At 41.3% G+C, this 13,735-nt stretch overlaps 1 protein-coding gene across 26 annotated transcripts in view; it reads left to right on the forward strand.

Moving 5' to 3' along the window:
- The window catches only part of camk2g2 (calcium/calmodulin-dependent protein kinase (CaM kinase) II gamma 2), a 64,474-nt gene extending 52,428 nt beyond the window's left edge, over window positions 1-12,046 (forward strand). For 4 of the 26 annotated variants that reach the window (XM_085799549.1, XM_085799555.1, XM_085799559.1 and 1 more), the window contains 5 exons: window positions 6,684-6,738; window positions 9,409-9,484; window positions 9,710-9,804; window positions 10,307-10,559; window positions 11,629-11,770. In XM_085799549.1, the coding sequence (XP_085655675.1) occupies window positions 6,684-6,738; window positions 9,409-9,484; window positions 9,710-9,804; window positions 10,307-10,539 (459 nt within the window). In that variant the 3' untranslated portion in view covers window positions 10,540-10,559; window positions 11,629-11,770. Of the gene's footprint in view, window positions 1-2,868; window positions 2,950-5,383; window positions 5,429-6,683; window positions 6,739-7,886; window positions 7,998-8,601; window positions 8,743-9,408; window positions 9,485-9,709; window positions 9,805-10,306; window positions 10,560-11,628 lie in introns of all 26 variants that reach the window. The other 22 variants (XM_085799550.1, XM_085799556.1, XM_085799561.1 and 19 more) reach the window with 13 other exon arrangements.
- The last annotated feature ends 1,689 nt before the right edge of the window (window positions 12,047-13,735 follow it).

Raw genomic sequence — 13,735 nt, forward strand, 5'->3', positions numbered from 1 at the left:
GTTTGTGTTGGATTTCGCAGCTTCATCCAACATCTCTGCATCCCCTTCTGCCATGAGCGCCACCAAACCATTTGAACCCCTGACAAATAACAAACACACACACACATACACACTCATCCCCTTCCAGTTATCCTCGTCTGACCCATCTGCCTATGAATAAATCAGGCATTATGACCCTGACCATCATAGGAGATTTACCCGCTGTACACATCAATATACAGTCATTCCCTCTCTTTTCAGTCATGGTACATTTAATGTACTGTCATTATTTTTCATTTGAGTGATTTATTTATTTTTCTCCTCTCCTGCTAAGAAATAAAACAGCTGTCTTGGTCACCTGCAGATAATCACCAACCATTTAAATAGAGGCAGTTCAGGCATAACAGACTTAATATTAGAAGTGGTGCTTATAAAGTAATGAAGTAAAAAAAAATGCAATTACTGTACAGTTGGAGATGGTGCCTTTTAAATCCCCTTAAGTTCTCCTCTTACCAACACAGTTCAGTTATGTGTCAAACTATGGAGGAACATTTTTGACAGTAAAAATGTATTAAAGATAAATTTATGCACAGCAAGTCAAGATTACACTGAGTGCTTTTATTGGGCAATAAAGTAAAATATGTAGATTTTTTTTAAAAAGATTACTCTTAATATTTCAGTAATTTGTTTTCAAAATAAAATAGATGCTTTCTATCTTGATAGAAATCTTGCTGAAATATAGGCCAATAAATAATGTTGTAGGGTATTTGATTTAATGAATGAGTTTCAGTACTGATACCGACAGGATGTTTTTTAGATGACTCATTGATAAAATGAGCCAAACCTGAATGAAAACAGTATTTTCTGAGTCAATAACTGTAACAAAAGGAACAAATCAAGAACATTTTACTTCTTAAAAGTCGTATTATTTCTGATCCTGTAACATCACATTTCAAAAAGCTGCAGATCGACCTTCATCTCTTTTCCATCCCTGGAAAACGGTGTAAAATGGGTGAAGTGTAGTTTTCCTGGTTGGTCTCAGGGTTGCACATTAGTTTTTCTGTTAGAAGATGTTCCTAGTCGGCCACGGAGGCTGCCAAAGTACTTTTTTATAGTCACACTGGGGCATTCGCTCATCTCAGAGTCGTAGAAAAACAGCAGGAAAACCTCCCTGCATTTTCCTCTTAATCTTTCATTGACGTAATCCCTTCGTCCACACCTCTTTAAATTTCTGGGAATACTGATTTACGTTCGAGAAGCTTCTCTTTCCCCTCCAGTTTTCCTGAGGCTAAAGGGAGAGTCCAGCTCCAACTTTGTTTTCCTGTTTGCATCACACATTCAAGACAATCTACACATCTGTTGTGCAACGGAGCCACTGGATCAGTTTGCAACAACAGAAACAAAATCAGTAATGAAGCAATAGAAAATCTGGCCTCTCCATCCTCTCCTTCATTTTCATGAAGTTTGGAGACCCAGAATAAAAAACAATAATGTTACAGCGGCTGCAGATCCTGACATTTAGTTGCCAGGATGGGTCAAGCTTAAATAAAAAACAACAACACTAGATGCTACATTTCCCACAATGCAGTACCATCTCTCTGAGGAGTTTTCAGTTGAAAATGACATCCTCCAAACCTGAGCCACAGAGGAGAGAAGTTGTTAAAACTGTAAAAACACGTCCACAGCTTCAGATGAACTTAAAATCTACGACTTTCATTACACGAGTTGAATTCCTGAGAGTGCAGCCACTGAACCTGACAGTAAACTTGTTATTTGGTTCAATTAAACTTTATGCTTTTTATATTGTGTCGCAGGGTGCACGACTGCAATTGAGAGAGAAACGTTCACTCTGTGAAATATATTGTCGCCACTGTAGGAGACTATTGAGATGTTTTTTAAAAAAAAATCTAACTCAGGATTCTGAAAATGAGTTTACTTCATATAGGAACAGTCTTGAAAACACTTTTGCTCATCAAATCTTTTTGGTTTATGGACTTTTTTTTTTATGGACGAGCCAACATTTGATTGAGGTTTTGACAAAGTCTTCAAGATGCAGTCAAAGCTATGAACAGGGTCTGTTGAAGAGTTTAACGCTGACATGCTTTTGTGGGTTAAAACAGGCTTTAGGTTAAAATTAGAATAGCAACATACAGTACATATCGTACCTCCATGCACACACACACACACACACACACACTCCACAATTAGGCATAAACCTTGCATCAAGGCCTTTCACTGCATGCACAGACCTGGACTGGTGACCATATTTATAATACTCTGAATCTGTAACACATTTTTTGGCTGCGTTGCCACTTATTGGTGTAATTAAATATGTAATGTTTCTCAAAAGTGCTGCAAAAAATCATTTAAGATCAAATCTGAAAGTTTGTTCGTTGTCTTAAAATGCATGTGCTGACTAACTGTTCTGTATTTTTACTTTTTTTTTTTCTAAATGTTTTGCAAATTGGAACAACTGCAAACCCAAATAGTCCTTTAGTTATTCAATACATAGGTTTATAATAGTGATAAAATGTAGTTTCTACAGTAGAAGTTCCTGATGATCAACAGAAGAAATTACTTTGAAGCTACGTACTCAACAGACCTACAGGAGACTACGACAACAACATTTGGCCTTTAAAAAGCACAAGGCAGTGAGTGAGGTGCAGATTGATACAAGATAATTAGAAGAATCTGTTTAGCATTGAACTGCTGCACATACGTTATGCACGTTATGCAGCTTTGAATCGCACTCACTTAGAATATGTACAGTAATGACACTGGCCATTTATTGGCTGTGTTCTTCCACCTAAGATTCCCACAGGGTGGTTTTATGGTTTAGAGCCAGCGAGAGCAGTGGGAGTCATTCTGTGTTGTGTTTCTTTGCCCCAGTCGCAGGGAAACAACAGTAAAAACAGTGTAGTAAGCAGCAGCAGCACCAAAGACAGCAGCATGTCATCTTCAGCACCAATGGTACCTCATCTCTATATTTGGTTTCCCCTCACCTTGCTTTCTACGGCATCATTTCATTGTTCCCATCTTTTTTAATGTTTAGTTCTGTGTCGTCACCTTTCTGTCACGTCCCACGTTCGAGTAAAACCTTCTTCTCTGCACTCCGATCTCTCGCTCGTCCTCCATCCTCTGCCTCTCTGCTTCAGTTCTGAACACAAACTATGATGTTGGCGGTGGATTTGATGACTCTAAAAATTGAACCACTGGCTTGTTTCATTTGAGCGTCTCCCCCGGCTCACATTTTACCCAGATCTCCTGTGGACACCCCCGTGTGTGTGTGTGTGTGTGTGTGTTTATATATATATAGACACGTTTACACAGTGCACAACATCGACAGGTAGACAAATGACTTTCATTTTGCTGTACAGCAGCAGACACTTCAATCTAGCTCAGCCACGTCCTGGTGACTCCTTTATGTGTTTCGACTGCGTCACCTGAGCTTTCTTGATGGTTTGCCTTTGAAGATGTGCAGGGTTATTGCAATTTGTTAGAAAGCAGAGCTCAAAAACTCAAATGGCTGAACCTGTACTACATCAAAAGAAAAGAACGGGGCTCGCGTTTACAAAGTGTTCGTCAATATGTGAACTGTAAACGTTGAGGACTTCTGGGTAAAACAGGAGCTGGCGTGGACAGGTAATAGAGAGCTCATTATATGTATGAGGATGCAGCCCCTGTGTTCATATATGTAATTGAATGAAAGTCAAACAAAAGGTGCTTGTTTTTACCTTTAGCCTCCATTGCCCCTCCCCCTTCAGTCTGTGTGTTAAGCTAAGCTAACACACTGCTCCAAACAAACTCTACAGACTTGATAGCAGTATTAATCTTCTCTTTTTCTACACTCCAAATTCTACATGGCACCTTTTTCCACTGATGAGTCTTGCACTCAGAAGCCAGATACTAAACTTTCAAAATTGGGACCGAGGCATTGAGCTAAGTAAAACAATTCCTCAGACTGCGATCAGATTTTCCAGTCTAAACTCCCCCATAGCTGGGCTGGTCTGCAGTTCAGGGGTAAAGACCATGAACGACAGCATCCTGCCGTGTCTCAACTGTAGAGACTAAAGGCATAAAATACGCCCAAAACTATTAAATTAACCCGTAATCCAATGTGTCATCAATGGGGCTGCATGTTCTAAGGTGGTAGTGCTTGGATGTTGGGTCCAGTGTCGATCGGGATCAGGATCCTGATTGTGTGACTGACTGATTAAACCACCACACTGTGGGTTTGTTTTCCAAACAGTGTCGTACTTGGAGCTCTTGAATTGTGCTCAATGCTTCTGTGTGTGCAGGGTCAAGGGTGAGGATGAGGAGTGGCTACACAAACACACAGTCACCACGTCTAATGCAGTGATTACACCATGTAGGAATCACATACTGTAGTCATAACTCTGAATAACTCACTATGTTGACTACAAATCCTTCTAGTAATGATTATTTACTCACTAGCTATAGTAATCTAGCTGAGGATTTTCTTTTATTAGCATTTAGTCATTTTCCTTACATTTATAATGTGGTCGATATCATTAAAAGTTAACAAATCAGCGTGGTAAGATTTATTTATGAAGTCTTCAGCTGAATCAGGGAATTTATGTGACAACCATCAGTCTTTCCCTTCAATGTGATGCACACATGTCTCTGCTGAGTGAACTGGGTGTTCTTTTAAAGTGACAGCTGCACCTCCAAAACGCGAAAAAATGGGAATATATTGGCCTCAGTTTACAATTTTATTTCCTCTGCAGACACATTTCAGTGAACAGGCGTTCATCCCTCTGTAGTGCAGGCAATAAAATGGTAAACTGAGTGCATATTATTGTTGTTTTTGGAGTGTTTGCTGCAGTAGTACAGAAATGCATCAGTATTCACTGACTTTCTTCACTTTATACTTGAGGTAATGCATGTCTCTTTGGAGACTTTTAATTATTTAAGGCCATATTGGATATATCAGAGCTTCCAAGTTAAGTACCATAACTTCCAGGTGACATGAAAACACCATCAGCACCAGCACTCGCACTTCCATGAACCTGCAGTCACTCACAGACTCCTCCTTCTCCTCCTCCTCAGCCATGGCCCTGAGTGGGTGAATATGTGCTTAGCTGTGTTCACGGCTGTTTTGATGCATTTTGGAGACTCTAAAATGATCCTGTAGCCCACAGTGGTTGAATGGGGTCCAGACTCACGCTGAGCGCCTTGACTTCTACAGTCATCGATCTAATCACCATAAATGCTCCACAGCCTCTGTTTCGTAGCTCCCTGTGCTTTGTTTCGGTGTGCGCACACGTGTCGTATCTTTGTGGTCATGGAATATGTTGATATTCCCTGGCGCTCCCACCCTCGTTCCTCCCCTCTCCCCTCCATCCCATCCCTGCATGTTAAAGTGTTTCCTACCTCCCCCCAGGAAGCCCAGACAACTGTTGTACACAACCCAGCTGACGGCACCAAGGTAAGCCGTTCCTTCTGCCACCAGTAGCCACCAGCCACTAGCCACTACTAATGCTCAGGTAACTTGTGGGATTTTCTCTAAATATACCTCATACATGACCCAATAAAAATAAACACAAATAAAAGAGCATTATTTTGCCTCCTGATGCGACAGTAGCAAGCCACTGGAATAAATGTAAACTTTCCATGTTTTATTAGAACCAATTGATGAATGAATGAATGAAAAAACTAAATTTGAGCCAATATCTGTAGAAGCCATGAGAGCTTTAGTCCTCAGTTCTTATCTGGTTGGACCAATCAGCAGCCTTTGACACAGTGAACCACAGCGTCCTGGTATTTGTACTTTCTTGGTTTGAATCCTATCTCACTGGGCCACTCCTTCAATGTGTCATGGCAAAAACAAACATCCGTATCACATCCTCTATCGACAGGGGTGCCCCAAGGTTCAATACTGGGGCCCCTTCCCTTTGCAAAAAACACTTCAACTTATTGGGTGAAGTTATTCGGTTGCATTGATTCTCATATATTTTCTACGCAGATGACAGCCAACTGTACCTGTTGATCTGAATTGATTACACAGTTAAAGTATATAGTTATTCCAGTGGTACCCTTCAGGATTCATACAACATCAGAGCTGATTTCTCATGTATATTTAAGAGAAAATCCTACACTGCCTCTAACAGCAGCACAAGCACTATACTATACCTTTAAATCCTCATCTAAGGCCTTTTACTAAAACAGGAAGCAGCCCCCACTCTACTAGCACTGCCGTGTTAGTGCACAAGCTTGTGTAATAGTAGAATGATTATGAAATGCCCATGCTCTTACACAATTGTCTTTACATTGACACTTCTCTCACAATACGTTGCCTCACTGGCTTGCTAACTCTTTTCACAAGCAGTTACATGCTGACATGCACTTGCACACTCCTCCCTATTAAAACTAACTAACAGGATCTCAAAACGCTCACACAAACACACTTTGTTGCTTCGATGTGTGTGTGGCTCTCTGCGCTTCCCTTTCGCTGCTGTCCTGGCTGGTTTGTGCTCCTGGGAGGGAGTCGTCCACCCGTTCATTTGTCCGTCAGGTTGTCTGTGTGTCCATACGGCCAAAGCTTCCCAATCCTGTCTTACTTAAACGATTTAAAAAAAAAAAATTGTCTTGCTCTTTCTCTTTTTGCCTCCCTTTATCCATCTCTGTCTCTCTCTTGGTCCACCCGCTCCTCTGTCCATCTCTCCTTTCATTCTGTTTGACAGGGCTCCACGGAGAGCTGTAATAACACAGAAGAGGAGGAGATGAAAGGTAGGAAAGGTACTTGTCAAACTTTCACCTACTCTGCATGCCTCTTTTTCTTCACTTTATATCTGCAGATCAGATAGAAAAGTATTACAACAGATCTAAAAATGACTTTTTTCCTCTTTATACTCGGAAGTAATGCATGTCTGCTGACTGGAAAGAGGTTTCAGGGAGTCCAGCAAGTCCAGGGAAAGCAAATGTGGCTCAAACTGTCTTATGTAAACTCTTCCCTGCATGTATGGGGAAACATACAGTGCTGCTTCCATTGTTGTCTCTGTGCAAGTAACAACATGGTGGTGTGTTGTTAGTTGGCTCATCCCGTTCAATTGTGAGGATCTCTTGGAGACACGAAGCAGAATGAGATTAATCGTACAAGCAAGGATGCACTGTTCTTACAGTATTTACATCCAGATCTGCACAGGCTTAGATACAGCATCCCTTTAATATGACACATCTAAGGCTCACCATCGGCCCGACCATATGTGGGTACCTCTGCCTCATTTTGATTGTCAGTGTGTGTCAGTGTGCATGCCAGCACCACACACACACACCACCTAAGCCTTTAATTAGTCATCTGCAGCTCAGGGAAGACACCTCACTGTTTTCAGTTGAATGAAGTAGGACAGAGCTACGTGCAGCTTTCGAGCAAACAGTTAATCCAGTTACTTGAGCAGCTTTACATTAGGTTTACCAGCACTCGGTCTTATAGTGGATGGTCACTGACGTGCAATTGAGAGGCTGTTGTTCCTGTTTCTCCTCTGTCTTTCTCTGTGTGCTCTTAGTTCATGTCGCTTTAGATGAAAGTGAAAAGGATTGAATGTAACTTCTGCTGTCTTCTTTCGAACACAAAACACTTTGAAGATGCATCAGCTCATCCATGTGCACCATCAGGGTTTCTAAGAGGCTATAAGTCAACAACTGCAACGTTTTATGAAGCAAATATATTGCTAAGTGTTCACTAGTTCCAGCTTGATGAGTGTTGTGATTCGCTGCTTTTCAATCAATCATTGAATCAAAATTAAACGTCATGGATTTTCATGGAAGTTAGAAGATAACATCTTCATAAAATCTAAATATTAATATAGATAGATGAACATATGGACTCTCTGCCCATTTGCATCAGTTTGTAATTGTATTTTTGTCTTGTGATTGGGGGGCGGCAGTGTCTGTCTCTGAATCTACTACTAGCACAGACAGTGCAGTGTTAAGCCAGTGCAGCACTATTGAGGAACGCACTCCAACCCTGTCTCCTCCTCAGTGCCCACCACTCACCTGTAAGTTGGCAGCAGTTTGCCTGGTTTTACTCTCAGCTCTGACCTTTGTGTCCTCCTGGCCTTTCCTCTTATCAGCAACAGATGTTCAGCAAACAAATCTTCCCTTCAAGCAAAACACGTCATGTTGATGGTAGAATAAAAAATAAAAAATAAAAGCCTCAACATGAAAAAAGGGAAAAATCTGACCTCTTCACTTTTACTCTTCCCCTCCTGTGCTGCCATCTACTGGCGTCCAGGCCTGGTTGCAGATTACTCTTCCTCTGTGTCCTCTAAAACTGAGTGTCTCCTCATTTCCTGCAATCACTAAACACTTGATATACACCGATCAGCCATAACTGATTTAGCCATATAAACATTTATTAACAGTTTTTATTGTTGTGATTGATTGGTGTATATCCACGGCCTGTTTTAAGACTCATTCATAATCATTAGTATTTTGATATGAAACTTAATGTGTAGTTTTACCTGTTATATCAGATTTATGTACTTTGTGCAGGATAAATTATATTAAATGTCTTGTAAATGGATGTAAACAGGCTCCTCGGCTTCTAAGCTTTGCTAAATATAACTTTATTTCACTGGGATGACTTGTACCTGCGTGCAGCTGGGCCCCTGCAGGAGGCTGTTAGCAGCCCCACAGTCCCTGTAGCTCAGACCAGTCCAGCTCAGAGCTCCTGTCCTCAACCAGAGTCGCCTCTGACGCCGCTCACAGGCGGCGGCGGTGGCAGCAGCAGCCTGCAGCAGAGTAAGTGTCAGGCAGGTCGTGTGGTGCTTGTGCAAAGGCTCCTGAAGCAGTGTTCATATGGTCTGCTTGAACGTCTGTGGCTGTGTCACCTGATAAATCGGCGTCTTTTGAAGACTCTATGAACACGGTCAGATGCAGGTGTGTGTCGCTCTCCAGGCTCAGCAGCTGCACATGAGTGAAAAAAAAAAAGTTGTTCATCCAGGTGTGAACCCTGGAGTGTGTTTGCAGTTTGTGCTTCTCTGGTGTTGTGTACGTCAGTTTTCTTGACTCCTGATTCTCACTCTCACGGTTTCTGGTGTATTTGGTGCAGATATGACTTTAAACTGGACTTTTTTCCCATTGGTGGATTGTAGTGGTTTGGATTTGTGTGTGTCGGTCAAGACGAGTGTTTCCTTTTTTCTTTCCTCACTCACGTGGAGTGGAGTGTGTAGTGTGTATTGTACAGTCCGACTTCAAATGTCACTGTCATTATTTCGGCAGCCTCCCATGTGATGAGCTTATTTCAAATGTCAAAGGTTTTCAGCCTTGTAAAGACAGTGAGAGTCAGTGAAGGCATCGGTGGTATTTGCATGTTCAACCTCCAAATGATCTCTGACTTAAACCTCCTCCGGTCATCCCTCCTCCGCCTCCTCCTCCCCCTCTGTCTGTCCTTCCCTTTCTCTTCAGCTCGTAAACAGGAGATAATCAAGATGACAGAGCAACTGATCGAAGCCATCAACAACGGGGATTTTGAAGCTTACACGTAAGTTTGTGAAACATTTACCACAAAGAAACTTTTATTCTTATTCAACACACACATCACTTCACTTTAGGTTCAGCTCTAGGACAAAAGCTCAAAGTCATGTCACCTGTTCTGCATCATTTAGCTCACATCACACTTCACCTGCAGGATAAATGCAGATTCAACACATTTCAGTAACAGAAAAAAGCCAGTGTGTTTATTTTTGGTTGTGTTTTGCTTTGACAGAAGAATCTGTGACCCTGGACTCACTTCTTTTGAGCCAGAAGCTCTTGGAAACCTGGTGGAGGGCATGGACTTCCACAAGTTCTACTTTGAGAATCGTATGTGCAGTTTTGTGTGCAGATTTGTAAAACAATCTTAAGTACTGGTGGTTGTCCTTGAATTTACAGACACACTGTGACACAGTTCAGTTATTGTGTGTGATAATATGAGTTCAAGAAACAGGTAAAATCTGCATTGGGACAAATTATTAGGTCAAATCTAGACAAAATGGTTCTTGAGGAAGAGAGGAGTGAATCATGTGCATATTTTGCTGAGAAATCATTAAATTGATTATCAGATGTATGAATTAATCATCGCAGATTTCCTTTCATCCATTGAGAAATCGATTATATACGTACGTATAGGGGCGGCAGAGATAAGAAATGTTCATAAATTTCAAAGACATAGTATATGAAAAGGATGCATTTAATGTCAATTTGAGATGTCAACACGTGTTGCCAATAGCAGTTATAATATGTCCAAGTGTAGTTAATTATTTTAGTCCAGTAACAAACGGCTGACCTTTACTTCTCTATGATCTCTACGATATCGGTCCCACAGTGCTGAGTAAAAACAGTAAGCCGGTGCACACCACCATCCTCAACCCTCACGTGCATCTGATCGGTGAGGACGCCGCCTGCATCGCCTACATCCGCCTGACGCAGTACATGGACACCCAGGGCCGGCCGCGCTCCTGTCAGTCGGAGGAGACGCGCGTGTGGCATCGCCGCGACGCCAAATGGCTCAACGTGCACTTCCACTGCTCAGGAGCGCCGGCTGCACCGCTGCAGTGAACCCAGCACCTCAGGCCCAGGTGAGGTGGCGACACTTAAAGCTTGAAAGGATAATAACAGTTTTATGCCGCTTGTGAGGTTTTTATTGTGTAGCATTTTCTCTTTTTAAAGCCGTGACACGCAGCTTGTAGCCTTGACGCTTTATTGTCGTCTCTCCGTCCGCACACTCAGTGCTGCTTTAAATCTGAGACAACAAGTTCACTGAAGGTGAAACAGTCAAGTGTCTGTAATAAAAGACAAATAGACCACAAACAAAGCTACTGCAGATCCTACTGTGGTTACACTTTATAATAACTACACATTATGAAGTCTTAGTTATGTATTTTATCATCTGCTAAGCATTCTTCCTACTTTGATACTAATCAGTAAGTAATTTATAAACAGTTATAATTATTCAACATTGGATTAATAAGACCATCTATAATAAAACATTTGCTAACAGACATTAAGAATTAGTTCAAGTCTAAATTGCTGCACAGTATGTTAAGTGCTGCATAAATGTATGTCTAAATAGTTTATTCTTATTCCTGATTGATGTAAGACTTAGGTTATAAATGTTGAATGCATCATTTATTTAGTATGAAAATACCCCAATCATTAAACCCAGTATAGATGAGCTAATTAATGGAGAGTTAAACATTTCTAACCATGTTTATAACTTACATTAATCAGTATCAATGTAGGTTCAATGCTTTATAAATTATGAATTAAGTTTTGAATAATGTTTAAAAGTGTGTACCCATGAGTTTATAAGCTTTAAATTTTTTCCCCCCTTTTTTTTAAGATAATTTGAAATCCAGTTTTCAGATTTTTTTGTGGACTCTAGGTCCATATAAATGACATCAAGTCAACCTTTTCTTCTACATGTGAAATTATTCTTCATGACACATGTTTGAGGTTTTTGTGAATGAAACTTGCTCAACACAATCAGAGCAGAGCAGCTTTGGGGACACCGATTAGGCTAATGATCAAGAACACAACTCTCCATGGACAGAGGAGACTCATCAGGCTGAAAACAACGCTGCACATCATTAAGTCTGAGTTAAAGCCGACTCGCACACTAACCCCTCGTTCTTCTTCCTCCCTCAGCTTTGCCTGATCTCTAAAGCTGTTTGGAGCATTTACTCTCCGTGGTTGGATTGGTACCTGGATCCTGGCCGGGGACGAGGCTGCTTGGAAAGTTGTAAAAACACAAAAGAGGGGGAAAATTACATTACAATAATAAAACAAAAACAAACCAACCAAACAAAAATCAAAAACAAACAAAAAAAAAACATATATCAAAAGCTCGACTGAATGACTGACCAACACCAATCCAGTCCAACCTTAGCTAGATGATGTTGGGGCTCGGCTGACGTCGCCCCCCTCTTTGCAGGTGGTGCATGCTTCTGGTGGCAACACAGGGGTGGTGCTGACCTGGTCCTTCTCTCCCATGGCCTTTATTTCCCCATCTTTGTTTTTTGTCTGCTGTCTGGAAAAGTATTAACATGTTTTTAAAATATAAATATATATATATAGATATATATATAACAACAGAAAAACAAGTACACTTCACACATATAGCTACGGGGGGGGGTTGGGTGGTGAATAAGTGGGAAACTTGCAGCAGCAACAGCAGAATGTCGACTTTAATAGAAGTATTGTTTGTTTTACAGTTAACAGGTAAATGTAGGTGGGTTTCTGGGAACAGGAGTAACTAATATCAACATAATATCAGAGTAAACGCCCGTTTTAAGTGTCAGGTCTGAGCATCTGCACACAACGTTTTAAAAAGGGGGTTGAAGACCATGTGATATGTTACTGAAGGGACCTTTATTTTTATTTTGTGTCTTTTTGTATTATGTGTTATTAAGCTGTTTGATTTTTATCTCCTGAATGATGTATTTTAAAGTATTTTGTGTTGAAAAAGAATCATTTTTAATCGAAAAGCGGGATTTTATTTAACAGAGTTGTGTATACATAGATATTTATATTGAGGTTAAAAAAAAGGGGGAGGGAGGGGTTGTGATTTTCTTTCAGGGTGAAGGGAGGGGGAGCTCAGCATGAGAGTGTGGGGTGTTTTCTTTTTTTCTGCGTTGAGGTCCCGAGGTGTAAATACAAACACATACCATGCATGCACATGCACATGCACACGCCATGCATGCTCATGCATACACACACACACACACACATGAACACAAACACACACTCAAGGTCACAGTGCTCCAGACCTTAAGGGTTGAGCCTCTCTTGAGCTTTAGACACAAACGTCCAGGCCAGCTCATCCTGAAGTTGCAGAGGGCGTCCACCTTGTCTGCCCTGCAGTGTTTGCAGTAGAACATTAGGAGGCGCCATCGGTCCAAGTCTAAAGCTCCTCACATCTGTGAACTACCTATTGTTAAAAGCACGGGGGGAAAAAAACCACCCTCACGTCGACTTTTCACTTTACTTTGAATCCATTTTGGTGTGAAGCTTGTTTTTTATGTGAACTGTCTAATGGCCTGTACTGTTTCTGCACAGACACTTAAGACTCGATGCTGTTTTGCGTTCGCTCTTCTGAGGGAGTGAACCTTTCTGCAACTTCAGGGTTACGCTCGCCAGAACCTTTTCCCCTCCCACCCCCCCTCCACCCCGCCCCTACCTCTGCCCGTTTACTTCCATCATTCCTGCCTCTCACTCTCTGCACATCTGTTACTCTTGTGACCTTCTCTAACCAGCCCCATCGCTGTCTCTAGTAGCACCATACCGTGTGTGACGATGACGATGAAGATCACGATGATGATGTCACCCTTATGCCTGTCTCTTGTTTGATTGTGTTCTTTAAAAAGTTGTGTATATTGTCCGTCTTGGCTTGCTGTACTTCTGTGTGAAGTCCTGGCACTAGTGTTAAAAAAAAAAAGCATGAAAATTTTTAAAAAGGGAATGCAGCTGAGGGATTGGACACAAAAAAGAAGAAGATGAAAAAAAGAGGCATCATGGGAAGTGGGCTCTGCCAGCTCAAGGGTTGTGGGACCTTCGCTGATGGCAATCAATGGATTTTCAGTCCCTTTTGTCCCAGTTTCTGTTGTAAATGTCGTAGCTGTTAGTGTTTTGATGTTTGGATTCTTATCAGTTGTTTAAGCCAGAACTATAAAAAAAAAAATGGGGGGTTGAAACTGACAGAGGCTTCGACTGCCACAACCCTTGTGTTTTCTTTTTTTGGTTTGTTTGTTCCCTC

Source organism: Trachurus japonicus, chromosome 15 (genome assembly GCF_045865225.1).
Source record: "Trachurus japonicus isolate A0001 chromosome 15, Traja_1.0".
Taxonomy (NCBI): domain Eukaryota; kingdom Metazoa; phylum Chordata; class Actinopteri; order Carangiformes; family Carangidae; genus Trachurus; species Trachurus japonicus.